Source organism: Bubalus kerabau, chromosome X (assembly GCF_029407905.1).
Source record: "Bubalus kerabau isolate K-KA32 ecotype Philippines breed swamp buffalo chromosome X, PCC_UOA_SB_1v2, whole genome shotgun sequence".
NCBI classification, from domain to species: domain Eukaryota; kingdom Metazoa; phylum Chordata; class Mammalia; order Artiodactyla; family Bovidae; genus Bubalus; species Bubalus kerabau.
In genome coordinates, this window is record NC_073647.1 from 156,600,654 (window position 1) to 156,613,787 (window position 13,134).

The following is a 13,134-nucleotide window of genomic DNA, read 5'->3' on the forward strand; positions in this document are numbered from 1 at the left end:
TAAAGTGTGTTCTTTACTAATGTCTGAGGGGTGTGCTACTCGAGCAGATGTTGGGTTTAAATCTCTGCCACCTTCCTCTGTCTTTCCAATACACCCGAGGCTTACCAGATGTCAGTGGTAAGTGCCAGGTGTCAGATGACACCCAGAGAACAGTGTCACTTATTCCAGAGAGGACTCAGCCAATCCTACTGGCCTCATGTATTCCCACTGCTGTTTGCACTCTTTACCCTGCCCCCCACCCCATGTTCCCCTGACCACCACCTCCTAGCTCCCTTCCTCCCGAGGATGACTCACTACATTTCTTGCTTGCTTGCTCCATTGTGCTGTTTTTAGGTTCAGAAAAAGAAATGTGTCAAATTTAAAAGCATAGCACAGCTATTTAAAGTTCAGAGCATGAACCCTTTAGAGCCTGGAAGGCCTCGGCCCCCAATTTTCCTCGTGCTTTCTAAGGCCCGACCTGAAAGGCAGCTGGGCACTTGCAGATGGTAGAGACAAGGTTTGATGTCCCCTGGGGTGCGGACTGGGAGAATTTTCTGCCGGGGTAGGGAGAGCAGGAGACTGCGAGCCTCAGGCGGAGCCCCAGGGACAAGGTCCAGCCTGGTTCCCTTGGTGGCCCCTTGCTGCAGGACTCGCAGCCTTGGCGCAGGAAACTTGGCAGTGGTGGGCTGATGGTTGGGTGCACGTGTGTACATTTGCTCGAAAATGGTCTAAGGGCCATACAGGGTTTCAAGCCTGAGGAGGAGGAGGCTTGAGGAAGGGGGCAGGAATAGTTTCCCTCTGTTCAGTCATTTGTTTGCCTCCATTTCCCAGCTCCAGGAGGAGCCTGTGTGCTTCCCAAGAGGAGTGGAAAGAAGTGCAATTGTCCTGGGCACTTGCCTCCTTCCTCTCACCCTCCCCACCCCAGTCTCTCCAAACCTGCTGTAAAATGAAACCCTTCTCCCCTCTGCCCTCACAGGTCCCATCTCTGGAAGCGTGGGCATTCCTCTGTCCCAGCCCCCAGTGCCTTGGGGTCAAAGTCTGCGCTCCAACACTTGACAGTGCCATTCGCACCCTCTGGCCCCCTTCCTGTTCCAGAAACCTGGTGGCTGCACTCCTGCCTCAAGACCTTTGCAACTGGCTGTTCCCCTGACCTGGCACATTTTTTCCCTCAGAAGAACGTTCTGGCCCTCATTTCCTCCACATCTCTGATCAAATTGTACCTTATCGGAGGTCTTCTCTGCTCATCCCATAGGACAGCCTCTTATCATCCCGACAAATTATGCATGTTTGCTCATTGGTTTATTGTCTGGGCCAGGACAGGAAGGAGGACTCTCCGCCCCGCTGGCCAAGCTCCATGGAGACAGAGAGATGGGCTTGGTCTTGAGCCCTCCCCTAATCCCACAAGGGTTTGGCCAGCTGTAGGCCAAGGTCCAGTACTGGTCGGTAGATGACATCCTTACACTCTTGACAAGCTCTTGCCCCATCACCCAGAACATTTCCCTGGCAGCTATCTTAATCTTCCTTGACCACGCAGAGAGGGAGGCCCGTGGCACCCAGGGGAGCATTCAGGGCTGCCCTCTCATCGTCCTCTGGCGTCATCTTTGAGAAAACAGGGTGGTCCTGGTGAAGGGTGGCAAGCGTGTTCTGCAGAGCCTCCACGGGTGCCATGCTCAGAGTGAACCTTTGCTCTGAGCTCTGATTTGACCGCTCTCCCTGCTGACCTGCTTGTTTTGTCTCTTGCTTTTCACTAGGCTGTTCCACAGCCTGCCAAGCACAGCGCCAGGCACATAAACATGGGCTGACAGCACAGAAGCCATCTCTGGCCTCACTCGGGACCCAGGGACAGAAGCATGGGGTAGGTGTGTGTGTGATCACTGCAGCCTACATCAGTTCACTGCTTTGAGGGTGAAAAGCCCAGAGTCGTTTCTGGAGACTTGGGCTCCAGTGCTGTGCGTGCCACCAAAGCCGGCTAGGCTGTTTTCACTCCAGATGGAGCTCTGTGGTTAATAAGGGAGAGAGCACTGGGCAGTGGGCGGGAGCTGGCACTGAGGGAGGGAGAGGAACGCCAGAGGCCAACTCACCTCCATGGCTGGGCTCCCTGGAGCCCAGGAGACAGTGGCTCAGACGCTTGAAAGAACTGGGGGGTGGCTGCTCGGTGACAGCTGGGGGAATTTATGCACACTGTCAGGATACAGGCTTACACTTCGAATCAGTTCCAACTCTTTATTTTTAAATCCCCCAGCTGGCTAAAGACTTAGAAGGAAAGATGAGACAATCATTTGCGTCTTGTCCCAGGCGGGCTGTCACTCAGAGTCCAGGAAAAGGCGGGTGTGCCAGGACCTTTGCCACACTCCTTGGCAGCTGAGTGGCGGCAGGTAGCAGCAGCGACCCTACCTGCCTCAGTACCATTTCTACTAGAGAGAACCTGGGACTGGCCCAGCCTGAGTGAAGAGGGGGCTGTGCACACCCTCTTCACTCCTGCCGCCCAAGCCTCAAAAAGGCACCCCCTGGGGGAGCACCTGTCCTTCTTTGGACAGAGGCATACGAGCCAAGGGTCCTGGCTGTAGTGGACAGTGGTCAGCTTTGGGGGCATCTATGGTGTAGGTCACAGGGTGTGAGCACGGGAAGGACTAGGCAGTTGCCAAGTCTTGTGATCTTGTGACTTAGCCAATATCCTTTAAGACACGTTTCCTCCCCAGCTAGAGTTGCTGTTTGTAATCTGCAACTAAAAACTCACCGAGTGGTGACACAGAGGCCATGGGAGAACAGAGCCAGTGCCTAAGAATTCTCCTCGGCAAGTGTGCCCTCTTGGGTGTGTAGCTAGCTGGAAAGGTCTTCCAAAAAGGAAAACAGGAAGGTGCGACCATTGCCCCATGCCCAGTTCAGATGGCGCTCGGGGCCGTGCCCTTTGTGAAGCCCGTCTCGCCAGCTGCGGGCATCTGGCAGCCACCCTGCTGGGAGGTGGTCCTGTCCTGGAGCACGGGAGGCTGGACAATGTGCCTCCTTGGGTCTTCTCAAACGCGACTGGCATATTTTCATCCTTGCCGCACCAGTCTAGTGATAACCGCCCCCAGCAAGTGCCTTCTTGAGCAATTCGTTTTTCATAATAGTTGACATACTGCAACAAGGCAGAGAGATGAATCGTGACTTCAGAGTTCATTGGTTCCAATGATTCCCATCCTTCTAAGAAGGCATTTTTGCCAAAATTGCACATATGCGCCTTAAAAACATACACAGTTGTTTTCTGATGGAATTTTCCCCTCAAACCCTGTGTGCATTTGGTTTGAAAATAGTCTTTCTTGCAGTTTCAGGTGGTCTTGTTCCTCAGAAGTGTCTTGGTAACTTGAGGATATGGCTTTTCCTGAACAGCTTTGAAGGAACAAGGGGACCCCAGGCTCTAAGAAGGTGGCAGTGTGGCTGTGCTGTTCTGATACCAGCAGAGCTATCAGAAGGCATTGCGGGAACATGCAAAGTGCAGAACTGTACAGAACAGATGGCGGGGGCTTCAAAAGCTAAGACTCACCTTGAAAGATAATGGTACCGAGGGAGGGGGTGGGAGGCTTTTGTACCCTTTTGACAAGGAAGCAGGGGAGACAAAAGTGATTTGCCAGACTTGCGTGCAAGTCAGCAGAACTGATACTCTGCCGTAATTTACATCAAGGCAGGCCCGGCTGCCTGTCTTGTCCAGAAATAAGTGGTAGCAATCAACTGACAAACTGTTTCTCTTGCCTCATGATCTTTTTTGTACATAAGGAGCATTTACATCCTCTCTATCCAGGCAGTCATTGTGTAACACTCTCCTTCCATTCCCCGCACCTCAGAAGAGTTGCCAATGCTCTAACTGACCTCTGGACCAACATGCCCCAGGAGTCACCAGCTTGACTGGAGAGCCTCGCAGCTCCCCCTCCCTCCCACTGAGCCCCGTGCTAGTCTGTGGGCCTCTTGCCTGGCTGCCAGATGGGCAGACTGAGGCCCACAGAGGCTAACCAATGGCCCACGTCATGGAGCTGCTGGTGGTGGTGCTGGCTTGGGAGGCTAGTCCGTCTGACTCAGAGACAGAGCCTTCCGTGTTGCTGGGGTCCCCTGGGTCAGGGCCAGAGCAAGCACCAGGTGGGTGGCCAGCTGCTTTTCGGCTGACGATGTTGCAAGAAATATTTGTCACAGAACCTGCTAAACCCCAGCCATGGCAAAGGTCTGAGCTTGGCCTCTCTGCTCTGAGGAAGGAGGAGAGGAGAGTACCCTTGCCCCCTTGCAACCACTGCCACGATGTGTGGAGAACGAGCCCCCCAGGCACCTGGTGTGGGAACCTGTCCACTGAGGCCAGGATAGTGGCAGGACAGGCCTCTCCCATCCGCCTCCAACATCTATTCCCCTTCTTGGTGGCGTGGGCCTCAGCTGCTTGTGAAAGGGATCAAGCCTCAGAAGCCTGTTCTTTGAAGCTGACAGCTTGATGCCTGTGGAAATGCAGTACTATTTCAGGATTTCATTTGAAAGAGGTTTCAAAAGAGTGACTCGAAGGCTCGGTTGAATTGCTTATTATGGCTCTTCTCCTGGCCGCGTCTTGGTTGGTGAGCCCAAACACAGCATCTGCGGCTTTGCACGTCATCCACAGGCAGGTGATGGTTCTAAATTAGCACCTGGCTCATTCTGGAAGGCTGTAACTCTTCCTGAGCCTTCGCCCGAGAGGTGACCGGGCCTTTAGCAGCTTGTACCTTTACGTTCTCTGTGTTTGAAATGATCCACCAGGGAGGTTATCTGGTCAATGACATGAGTCTTGTTTATGTTAAGCATGTGTTGTGTGTGTGCTTAGTTGCTCAGTCATATCTGACTCTCTGCGACCCTATGGACTGTATAGCCTGCCAGGCTCCTCTGTCCATGGGCTTCTCCAGGCCAGAATACTGGAGTGGGTTGCCATGCCCTCCTCCAGGGGATCTTCCCGACCCAGGGATTGAAACCAGGTCTGCCGCGTTGCAGGCGGATTTTTTACAGACTGAGCCACCAGGGAAGCATGTGTTAAAGGCACCAAAAATAAAGGCTATGAAATGTGGGGCCTGTGACCCCCACCATGGACCCTCTGAGGCAAAAGGGAGCAAACAGGCTTCCAAGGAAAGAAGTGGCAGAGAGAGGAAGGCTCTGGGCACCACAGGAGCTCAGCAGGGTACAGCCCCACCTACCCACACTGTCTCTGGGATCTGCCGCACCAATGGCAGGCCTCAGGGTGGTCCCACCTTCCTGTCTCGCACCTTATCCCCACCCTGTCCCACTGCCCCCACCCTGAGCGCCGAGGCATGTCTCCTGTATTTTTGTATTTCCACACCTGACACAGCTTCCCACATGTGCCAATGAATGACGGAAGGAACCATCTAGTAATCTGTGGAGAAAGGTTTCACATACTTGCTTCTTTGTGCTCACGGCCTCCAGCCCCAGCCACCTGAGGGCCTTACGGTGAAAGTGCTGCTGGGAGAAAGGCCTGAGCACATCTTGCATTTCTGTGGCAGTGGATGCTGCAGACTCACGACATGGCTCCCCAGAACACGGGGTCGTGCTGCTCCCTGCTGGACATCAGCCCATGTGGGAGGGTGGAGGTGGGGCACAGGCCTGTGCACAGACCCCCTGCCCGCAGCTGGCCCAGCTCTAAGAAGAGCTGGCACCCCCTCTGCCTTTTTTCTTTCTGGTTAGATTGAAAGATGTGGGATTTTTCACAAGGCAGGAGAAACCCTTGGGTGGCCAAGATAAAATCCTTGAAGACTAGACCATGAGCCAAAGTGAAGTGGGAGCAATTTTCTAAATCTGGGTGAGAGAGAATTGTCGCGTGAAGATAGCCACGCCCATAGGACAAGATGCTGAGAAACCCAGCCAGGCACGAGAAAACCAGGCCCCACAGAAAGAGCTGTTCTATTCATTAAACAATCTGACCCACAGACAGACCATACCCATTAAGATGTTCCCTTTGTTAAGGTTTGCAGCTGCTGGAAGGATCTTTCCATCTTGAAGATATGTCACTAGCTCACGGAACCTGTTCGGAAACTCGGCAAGAGCTGATTTAAGCTGCCTTTTCACTTCACTCTGCACTTGAGAGACCCACTTCCAATCTGTCCTCAGACTCCAGGAGACCAGATGCTGTGACAAAAGTTTCAGTGAGATGAGTGTAGACGATGACCCCCCTAGTGCTCCTCAGGGGAGCACAGAAGTCACCGGCCCTTTCTGGGGTTTGGATGTCTACTGCTTTCAAGTGTGTTCACTATCATCCCCTCCCTGCCAGGGATTCTCATGGGCAAGGCTTTGTTGGGGAAAGCACAGGGAATCTTGGGGAACACAAGAAGTGCCCACGAGAAAGGGACAGACTGAGCACCGAGGCCCTACTGCATCTGGCAACCTGAATTGGGCAGCAGTTCCTGCAAATGAGAAGCCACCGCCTTCGTTAGGTAGGTCATCGTCCCATAAGCCCCGCTTGGAGCGCTGTCGTAAAAGAAGTGGCAGATGCCTGTGGCTTGGTCTTTCTCCAGCGTGTCCGTGGCTCCACTTGACACCTGCAGCAGGAAAAAGAGGCAGAGGCGACGTGTGAGCAGAGCCGGCGCTCCCAGCCGGACGTGGGCAGTGCAGCACTGATTCTAGGATGAGGGGACGGCTTCTCCTAGCTCGACTTTGGTTTACACGGGGCAGGACATGTGTTGGCTCTAAAACCTATGCTGAAGGGGGCCTGTCCATCTCCAAAGGTCAAGATTTCCCAGTGGCCACAAACCATTTTCAAACCAAATGGTTGACATTTTTCACCATCTGTGAGGACATTTTCTTTTTTTGAGAACCACCTTTCCTACTGGACACAGGATCTCCAGCCTCAACAGAGGTGAATGGCAGCCAACCCAGCTACACTGCCTCTAGGCACGCCCACCTGGTCTTGTAGGAACAGCTGGTTGGCCATGTGCACGATCTGGTCCACGTGGATGATGCCCCCGATGCTGTTCATCTCTGTGTCCGAGAGCAGCGTCAGCACCATGATGGCCTCCACCAGCAGCTGCCGGTACTCGGGTTGTGGCACTCGGTTCAGCACTGACTCAACGTGGACAGCAAACTTGATCTCCTGCGGGGTCATCTGCCAAGGGACCAGGAGAGACAGGTCAGGATCGAGCTGAGGACAGACAGCCCTGTCACCCACGCCACTCGCAGCACCCACTGACTCGGAGAAAACTTGGCTTCCTTGCTAGCCACTTGGCTCATCCTGCTCACAGGAATCCTCTGAAGCAGGAGGCTGAGAGCCAGCCAGCCCTGTCCTAGCATTAGTCACCCATCCCCATGGACTGTGACTTCTAGCGACACGACCATGTCTTGTTTTTTCTTTCTTCACTATTCTTTGTGGCATATAGCTTGGTGCCTTTGGTGGGGTAAAAATTAAAAAATCATTTTTTTAAAGAATGAAAGGGGTAAAGAAACCAGGGAAGACGACTTGTCAGAGGAGGCTGCTACGTGTCCAGGGAGTTCTTCCCTTACCAGAGTTTTCAGGAGCAATCTAGAGATCTGGAAAGTCCAGATATGCTGTTTCTGAGGGGAAGGAAGAAAGGTGATGCTAATACATGTGGGGAAAAACTGTAAAACTTAAGGGTTAAGTGTTGAGAAAGATGCATGCGTGCTACGTCGCTTCAGTCATGTCTCTTTGCAACCCCATGAACTGTAGCTCCCATGGACAGAGGAGCCCTGGGGTTCTCCAGGCAGGAATACTGGAGTGGATTGCTATTTCCTCCTTCAGGGTATCTTCCTGACCCAGGGATTGAACCTGTGTCTCTCGCATTGCCAGGCAGGTTCTTTACCACTAGCACCACCCGGGAAGCCCTGAGATAGGGCCTGCAAATGGCCTGTATGTGTGTAATGAGCTTGAAATATGGGTGAGTGGAAAGAGTCCAAGAAATCTAGCACTCGGTGAAAACTCACGGCATGTGGGGTTTTCCCATCATACCTCTTGTGTGGTCGAGGACGGGAGCACATAACCGTCGATGGACAGACCATGGCACTGGAGGCAGAACACACATTACACATGTCAGAACCTGATTAAAAAGTGTGCACACACACTCACGTTGCACTGCCCTGGAAGCCAGTGCAAGGACTGGAACACGCCAGACTGTGAGAGTTATTTTTAGAGAGTTTGTTCTCACTGCCCACAGGCTGTGTTTTCGATGGAACAGTTCTAAGGAGCCGGCAGGCGTTGTTCAGATCTCACACGAACAACGCCCCAGGGACCTGCTGGGTTGTCCTCTGTGGGAGCTCCGAGTTTCACTCAGCAGCCCAGTCCTGGCGGCTGAGAGGCCCCCTTTGGTGCCAGAGCAAGGGAGATGTGCATGGTTCCTGCTGGCAAAGTGATACTTCTATGCCTTCGCAGGCATCTATTTTTGAGGTTTCTATAATAAGCACCAATCACAAAAGACTAGAGCACATGCACAGACACGCACACGCACACCCGTGTATATAAATAACAAGCGCTGGCTCTGTACAAAGTGCCACTTTTTCATAATAAAAGCATCTTGGTATCAAGCCAGTGGGAGCCCGTATGGAAGCATGTGAGGCCCCAGGAAGAGTGGGAAGGTCTTCTAGGAACCATTGGAGGCCTCTGCTCCCATGTGGGGACCAGAGTCAGCTAAGAGGACAGGGAGCCCTCGGGCCTCCCTGTGCCCAAGTTTTGACAGAGACCTCACAGGGTGCAGAATGCAGGAGATTGGGGAGGGGGTGTTGTGCGCCCTCTTTGGGGTAACTTTTCTCTCCTGGCCTCTCCTACTGTGAAATATGCTAACAAAAATAACTGAGGGAAAAAAAATATCAGTCCTGTGTGGTTCTTGGTTTGCAAAGAAGCTTCTGATGGAGGCTGACAGTCCCTCTGGCAGGACACTGGCATGCTCCGGGGCTGAGGAGGGAGAAAGTAGCTGCAGGGACCAAGGTGCGTGGCTGTTCCAGGTCAGGTGGGTTACAGCATTTTACCCTGAGCCTTCCTGGCCTTCTCTGCCTCTTGCCTACCTTCAGACTTTGCTATGTTCAGAAAATAGGTCAGGGGTGGCTCCACACAACCTGGACTGCCACTTTATCTAACTGGTTTGGTTTCCAGCCAGCATTTCTCAACCAGGGGCACTTGGCCCCCGAGGGGACACTTGTCAGCGCCTGGTGACGTTTGGGTGGTCACACCGGGTGGTGGGGGGTGATGCAGCTCTGCAGCCAGGCTCACCTTCTGAAGGATCTTCCACACCTTCTGGTAGAATCCCACGGGGACCCTGTTGATGGCGCCGTCCAGCCTTCTCCTGCGCAGCCACTGGCCCTGCCGTTCCCCCCAGCCCATGTGCTGCCCGCCCGAGTCTGATGACGATGTGCCCGTGGGTGAGGACGGGGTGCTAGACCTCTGCAAGACAGAAGGGCGTGGCATTCAGAAGCCTCAGGAGGGCTGCCCGGGGACTAGTCAGAAAGACCAGCTGGCTTTACCAGTTTGCTGACCCAGCTTCTTCCCTACACTCCTCCAGCCGCCAAGAGGGGGTGCACCGGTAGAGGCCCCAGGCCCAGCAGAGAGGCCCAGCAGGTCAGGGGGTGGGCTCTGGGGGGCTGAGAACCCCAACTCCGCACCAGTGGCTCTCGCTCTGTGCCCTCGGCCTCCTGTAAGCAGCGGAGCACAGGCGGGCACCCTGAGTGCAGACGCGGGCAGCCCTGCAGCCCAGGGAGGACAAGGCATAGGGACTACGTTCCTCCTGCGGAGCATGGTGGTCACCGCGCTGCGGGGCTGGGGCCATGGGAATACAACACCCAGCAAGCCCTGGGAGGAAGGCTTCAGACCATGGTGTGTCCACCTTCCTCTTCAGCCGCTTTCTATTCTGCCTGTTCTCAGCATAGCACTTTCTCCTCATTCGGGGCGATGACTGCCTCCGAGCTGGGGTACCATCTCCTCCTCATCTCCTCCTGGAGACCGGATTTATTCTGGCCTCTCCAAGGGAAGCGCTGAGGCAGGGCCAGCAGTTCGGCTTCTGCCTCGGGAGCCACAGGCCCGCCCACGACTGCAGAGGCCACGGGAGAGGCTCCAGGGGCCTGAGGTCGGAACAGGGCTCCCTGGGTGCAGCCTCCCTGTGGCCAAGCGCGTGTCCACTGTGCCAGCGGCCTCCCAGCTGGGGACGGAATAACCTTCATCCTTGTACTTGATCTGAGTTCCGGACTACCTGGCAGTTTTCCTTTCTCAGTGTGCAACCTCAAATTCAAACCTCTGCAGGACTGGAGGCTTCTTGGAGCACACGTTTTGACTTCATCGGATCTTATTTTGAAAAGGCTGTTAGGCTGGGTTATTCCACTGGGCTCATTACTGCCATTTAAATACAGCAACAATTAGAGACAAATAAAAGTAATTACAGCCATACTCATCAGTGACTCAGCTGGTTTTCTCCCTCTAGTTTTGGGAGGAAGATTCAGACTTGCCTGTGCAATTAGAACATTTCCTCCAGCTCATCTGGGGCCTCCAGGCAAGTAGGGCCACAGCACATACAAAGTGCCCATTGGCTCATGCGGGCAATGATTCACCCCCCATGGCTCAATAGAAAGATGCATAACCACTGCCCCAAAGGGTCCAGAAGCTCCTGGGGATTGGTGAGAAGAGTGTTGCTCACTCACAGCCCACCGAGGAGAGCATAAGCAAAGAACTCAAGATGGAAAAACAAAGCTCTCAGTTCCACAACTCTGCTCTCCAGCCTCTCCTCTGTCATGGTGACAGTCCCATGCTAACACTTAAACCTGTTCACAGCTTGGGAGGGGGGAGGGGGGGGGGCAAGAGAAGGGCAAGGAGAGGATGTGGACACCACAAACGGCGGCGGGGACGCATGGTTTACCACAGACTTGGAGGAGCGCACGCTGCTGGACGCGGCCTGGCTCACAGGAATGAGCTACAAAACAGAGAGAGTCCACTCAGTCACGTGCACTGACACCAGAGGATGCATGCAGAGAGGAGGAGCACAGAGCAGCCCCGAAAACCGCCGAGGAAGCAAGACGTGGAGGATGCGGGCAGCAGAAGTTCTCAGTCACCCCTGAGGCAGACAGCCCACGGTGCAGGGGCAGAGCTCCGCTTTCTCTGAGTGTGGAGCTTCCCCGTGTCTAGTCAGTGTGGAGGCAGCTTGTCAAGTTAGGATACAACTTATTTTCCAAAGTCACAGCCTTGAGATGCTAATCTTTTATGTTAATTTTGGAAAGAGAAAAATGTATTTCCTTGATGTAAGTAAGTGGCCAAATACAATACTTACACTGGCTAACTGAACCTAAACCCATGCAAGACAAACGGTGATCATTCTGTCCCCATAATAAGCTAAGACAGCATTAAACAGACGGAAGGAAGCCCCCAGATTCAGCTCCAGTCAACTACCATCAGGATGTGGGCAACCAGAGGGACGGTGCCACCGAGTGGCTGGCACAGGAAGATGTTTGAAAAGTCTGTTCCTTACTTGGAAAAAGCATAAATTCCAATGAGAGGGCACATGTGTTTTTCCCTGGGACTGAACAGGAAATCTGCACGTCAGTAGAGACTCTGTGCTCAGTCACAGAAACAGGACACTGTTAGGAATGGGTCTCCAGTATTTTTTTCTATTGCTATAATCAGTGACCACAATCTACTTGTCCCTATTCAGTTCCGTTTTTTGAACAGATACTCCTGCGGAGGCAGAACCCATCTCCATCCATCTGTTTCACAAAGTATCTTATGAAACCCAAGAGTTTGATAAATGGATTTTTTTTCTCAAGGCATGGGGCAAGGTCACTTCTCTTGCTTTCGAGTGCACTTGGCCTGTCCCAAGGGCTGCCTGCCACAGCCTGTGGAGTCGCCTCCACCCAAGCCTGTTTGATGGGCAGAACTGTTCTCCATGGCTTGACACTCGGTACTCACAGCCTCACTTCCCACATTCAAGCCAGAAAGAACATAAAGCACCGTAAAGGAGGAAAGAAGACAGAGATGTTTCACCTGTTCATCAGCACTAAACCGCCTAGTCATCTGAAAGCAAAAATACATCAGAAAATAAAAACCAGTTTCAAATCAAGGCTGCCTTACTACTTGTATCACCGTCTAGAACATCCGAGGACGCGTGGGTCCACCTGCAGGGCGTGACCATTAGTGCCTCACGGGCTCAATCTACTGAAGCCACACTTGAAATGGAGAAAACCCCAGTGCATTTCTCACTGCAGGTCAGTCAGCAGGAAACTATTTCCTACTGTAGATCACTGTCAAGTCCTAGCATAGTACCCACCCCATTAGGAGTGAAAGGCTGTTGACTTGCAGTCCTGTGGGATCAGTCCAGAAGGAATTTATTATGAATTAAAGGTGAGCACCAAAAAGACACACCTATGGATGGTGGAAAATAAGGATATCACGAGCATTCCAGTCTATTTCTACACTCCTTCATTTCACTGCTGCACTTGAAGGACACATTGGATGGAGAGAGGATTCAGTGACCTTTTGCAATGGTTGCGGTCCTCTCGAAAGACTGGTTCTTGGCAACAGGCAAACATGGGGCAGGGTATTTTCTGGAATGCTCACCTAACATGGTTAACGCTAAAGACAAGCGCTTGTGGGTGCACATGAGACGCTCTGGGATGTCTGAGCACAGGAGGGATCTCTCATCCTTTCCCAAGCAGGCTGTGGTCTGCATGCCCAGGGCTTCTCTCATGTTCTCAGTTGAGCCCAGACACGAAGACCACTTCTTTCCTGGCACCGAGAGCTCTTCTTACCTGTTTCATCTCACTCCTCAGCCTGTTGATGCCGCTCCTCTCGGTTTTGGTGACTCCAGTGTGGCCCACCTCATGGATGGAGACAGCAGGGCTGGGTGTGGAGGAATGAATGGGCCGCACTGCAAGGGAAACACACACAGAGTCCTTATATCACGTCCGCCCTCAGAGGGACACATGCATGTGCTTGTTTTTATCTATCTCCCCACTCAACTGTGCACTCCCGTTTCCAGGACCTGGAGCAGGGCCTGCGACACAACATGGGCTCAGTATGCATTTGGGTGACATAGTGAACGTGACTTAAGCCGCACGCAGGAAACACTGAGTGGCCAGAAAACCCTTCAATGCTTTGAGTATGTTGTTTAAAATAACTTTTTACGTCTCCAAATGTACCCCTTCCTTGTAGAAACCTGAGTCCACCCAATAAAGGTCCAGCCT

At 53.1% G+C, this 13,134-nt stretch overlaps 1 protein-coding gene across 4 annotated transcripts in view; it reads right to left on the reverse strand.

Moving 5' to 3' along the window:
- Window positions 1-5,849: 5,849 nt before the first annotated feature.
- Window positions 5,850-13,134, reverse strand: part of PHKA2 (phosphorylase kinase regulatory subunit alpha 2) — a 276,577-nt gene continuing 269,292 nt past the window's right edge. For 2 of the 4 annotated variants that reach the window (XM_055564935.1, XM_055564932.1), the window contains 7 exons: window positions 12,700-12,818; window positions 11,936-11,965; window positions 10,818-10,871; window positions 9,185-9,355; window positions 7,931-7,984; window positions 6,872-7,072; window positions 5,850-6,509 (listed from right to left, as the gene is read on the reverse strand). In XM_055564935.1, coding sequence (XP_055420910.1) covers window positions 6,339-6,509; window positions 6,872-7,072; window positions 7,931-7,984; window positions 9,185-9,355; window positions 10,818-10,871; window positions 11,936-11,965; window positions 12,700-12,818 — 800 coding nt within the window. In that variant the 3' untranslated portion in view covers window positions 5,850-6,338. The remainder of the gene's footprint in view (window positions 6,510-6,871; window positions 7,073-7,930; window positions 7,985-9,184; window positions 9,356-10,817; window positions 10,872-11,935; window positions 11,966-12,699; window positions 12,819-13,134) is intronic. The other 2 variants (XM_055564933.1, XM_055564934.1) reach the window with 2 other exon arrangements.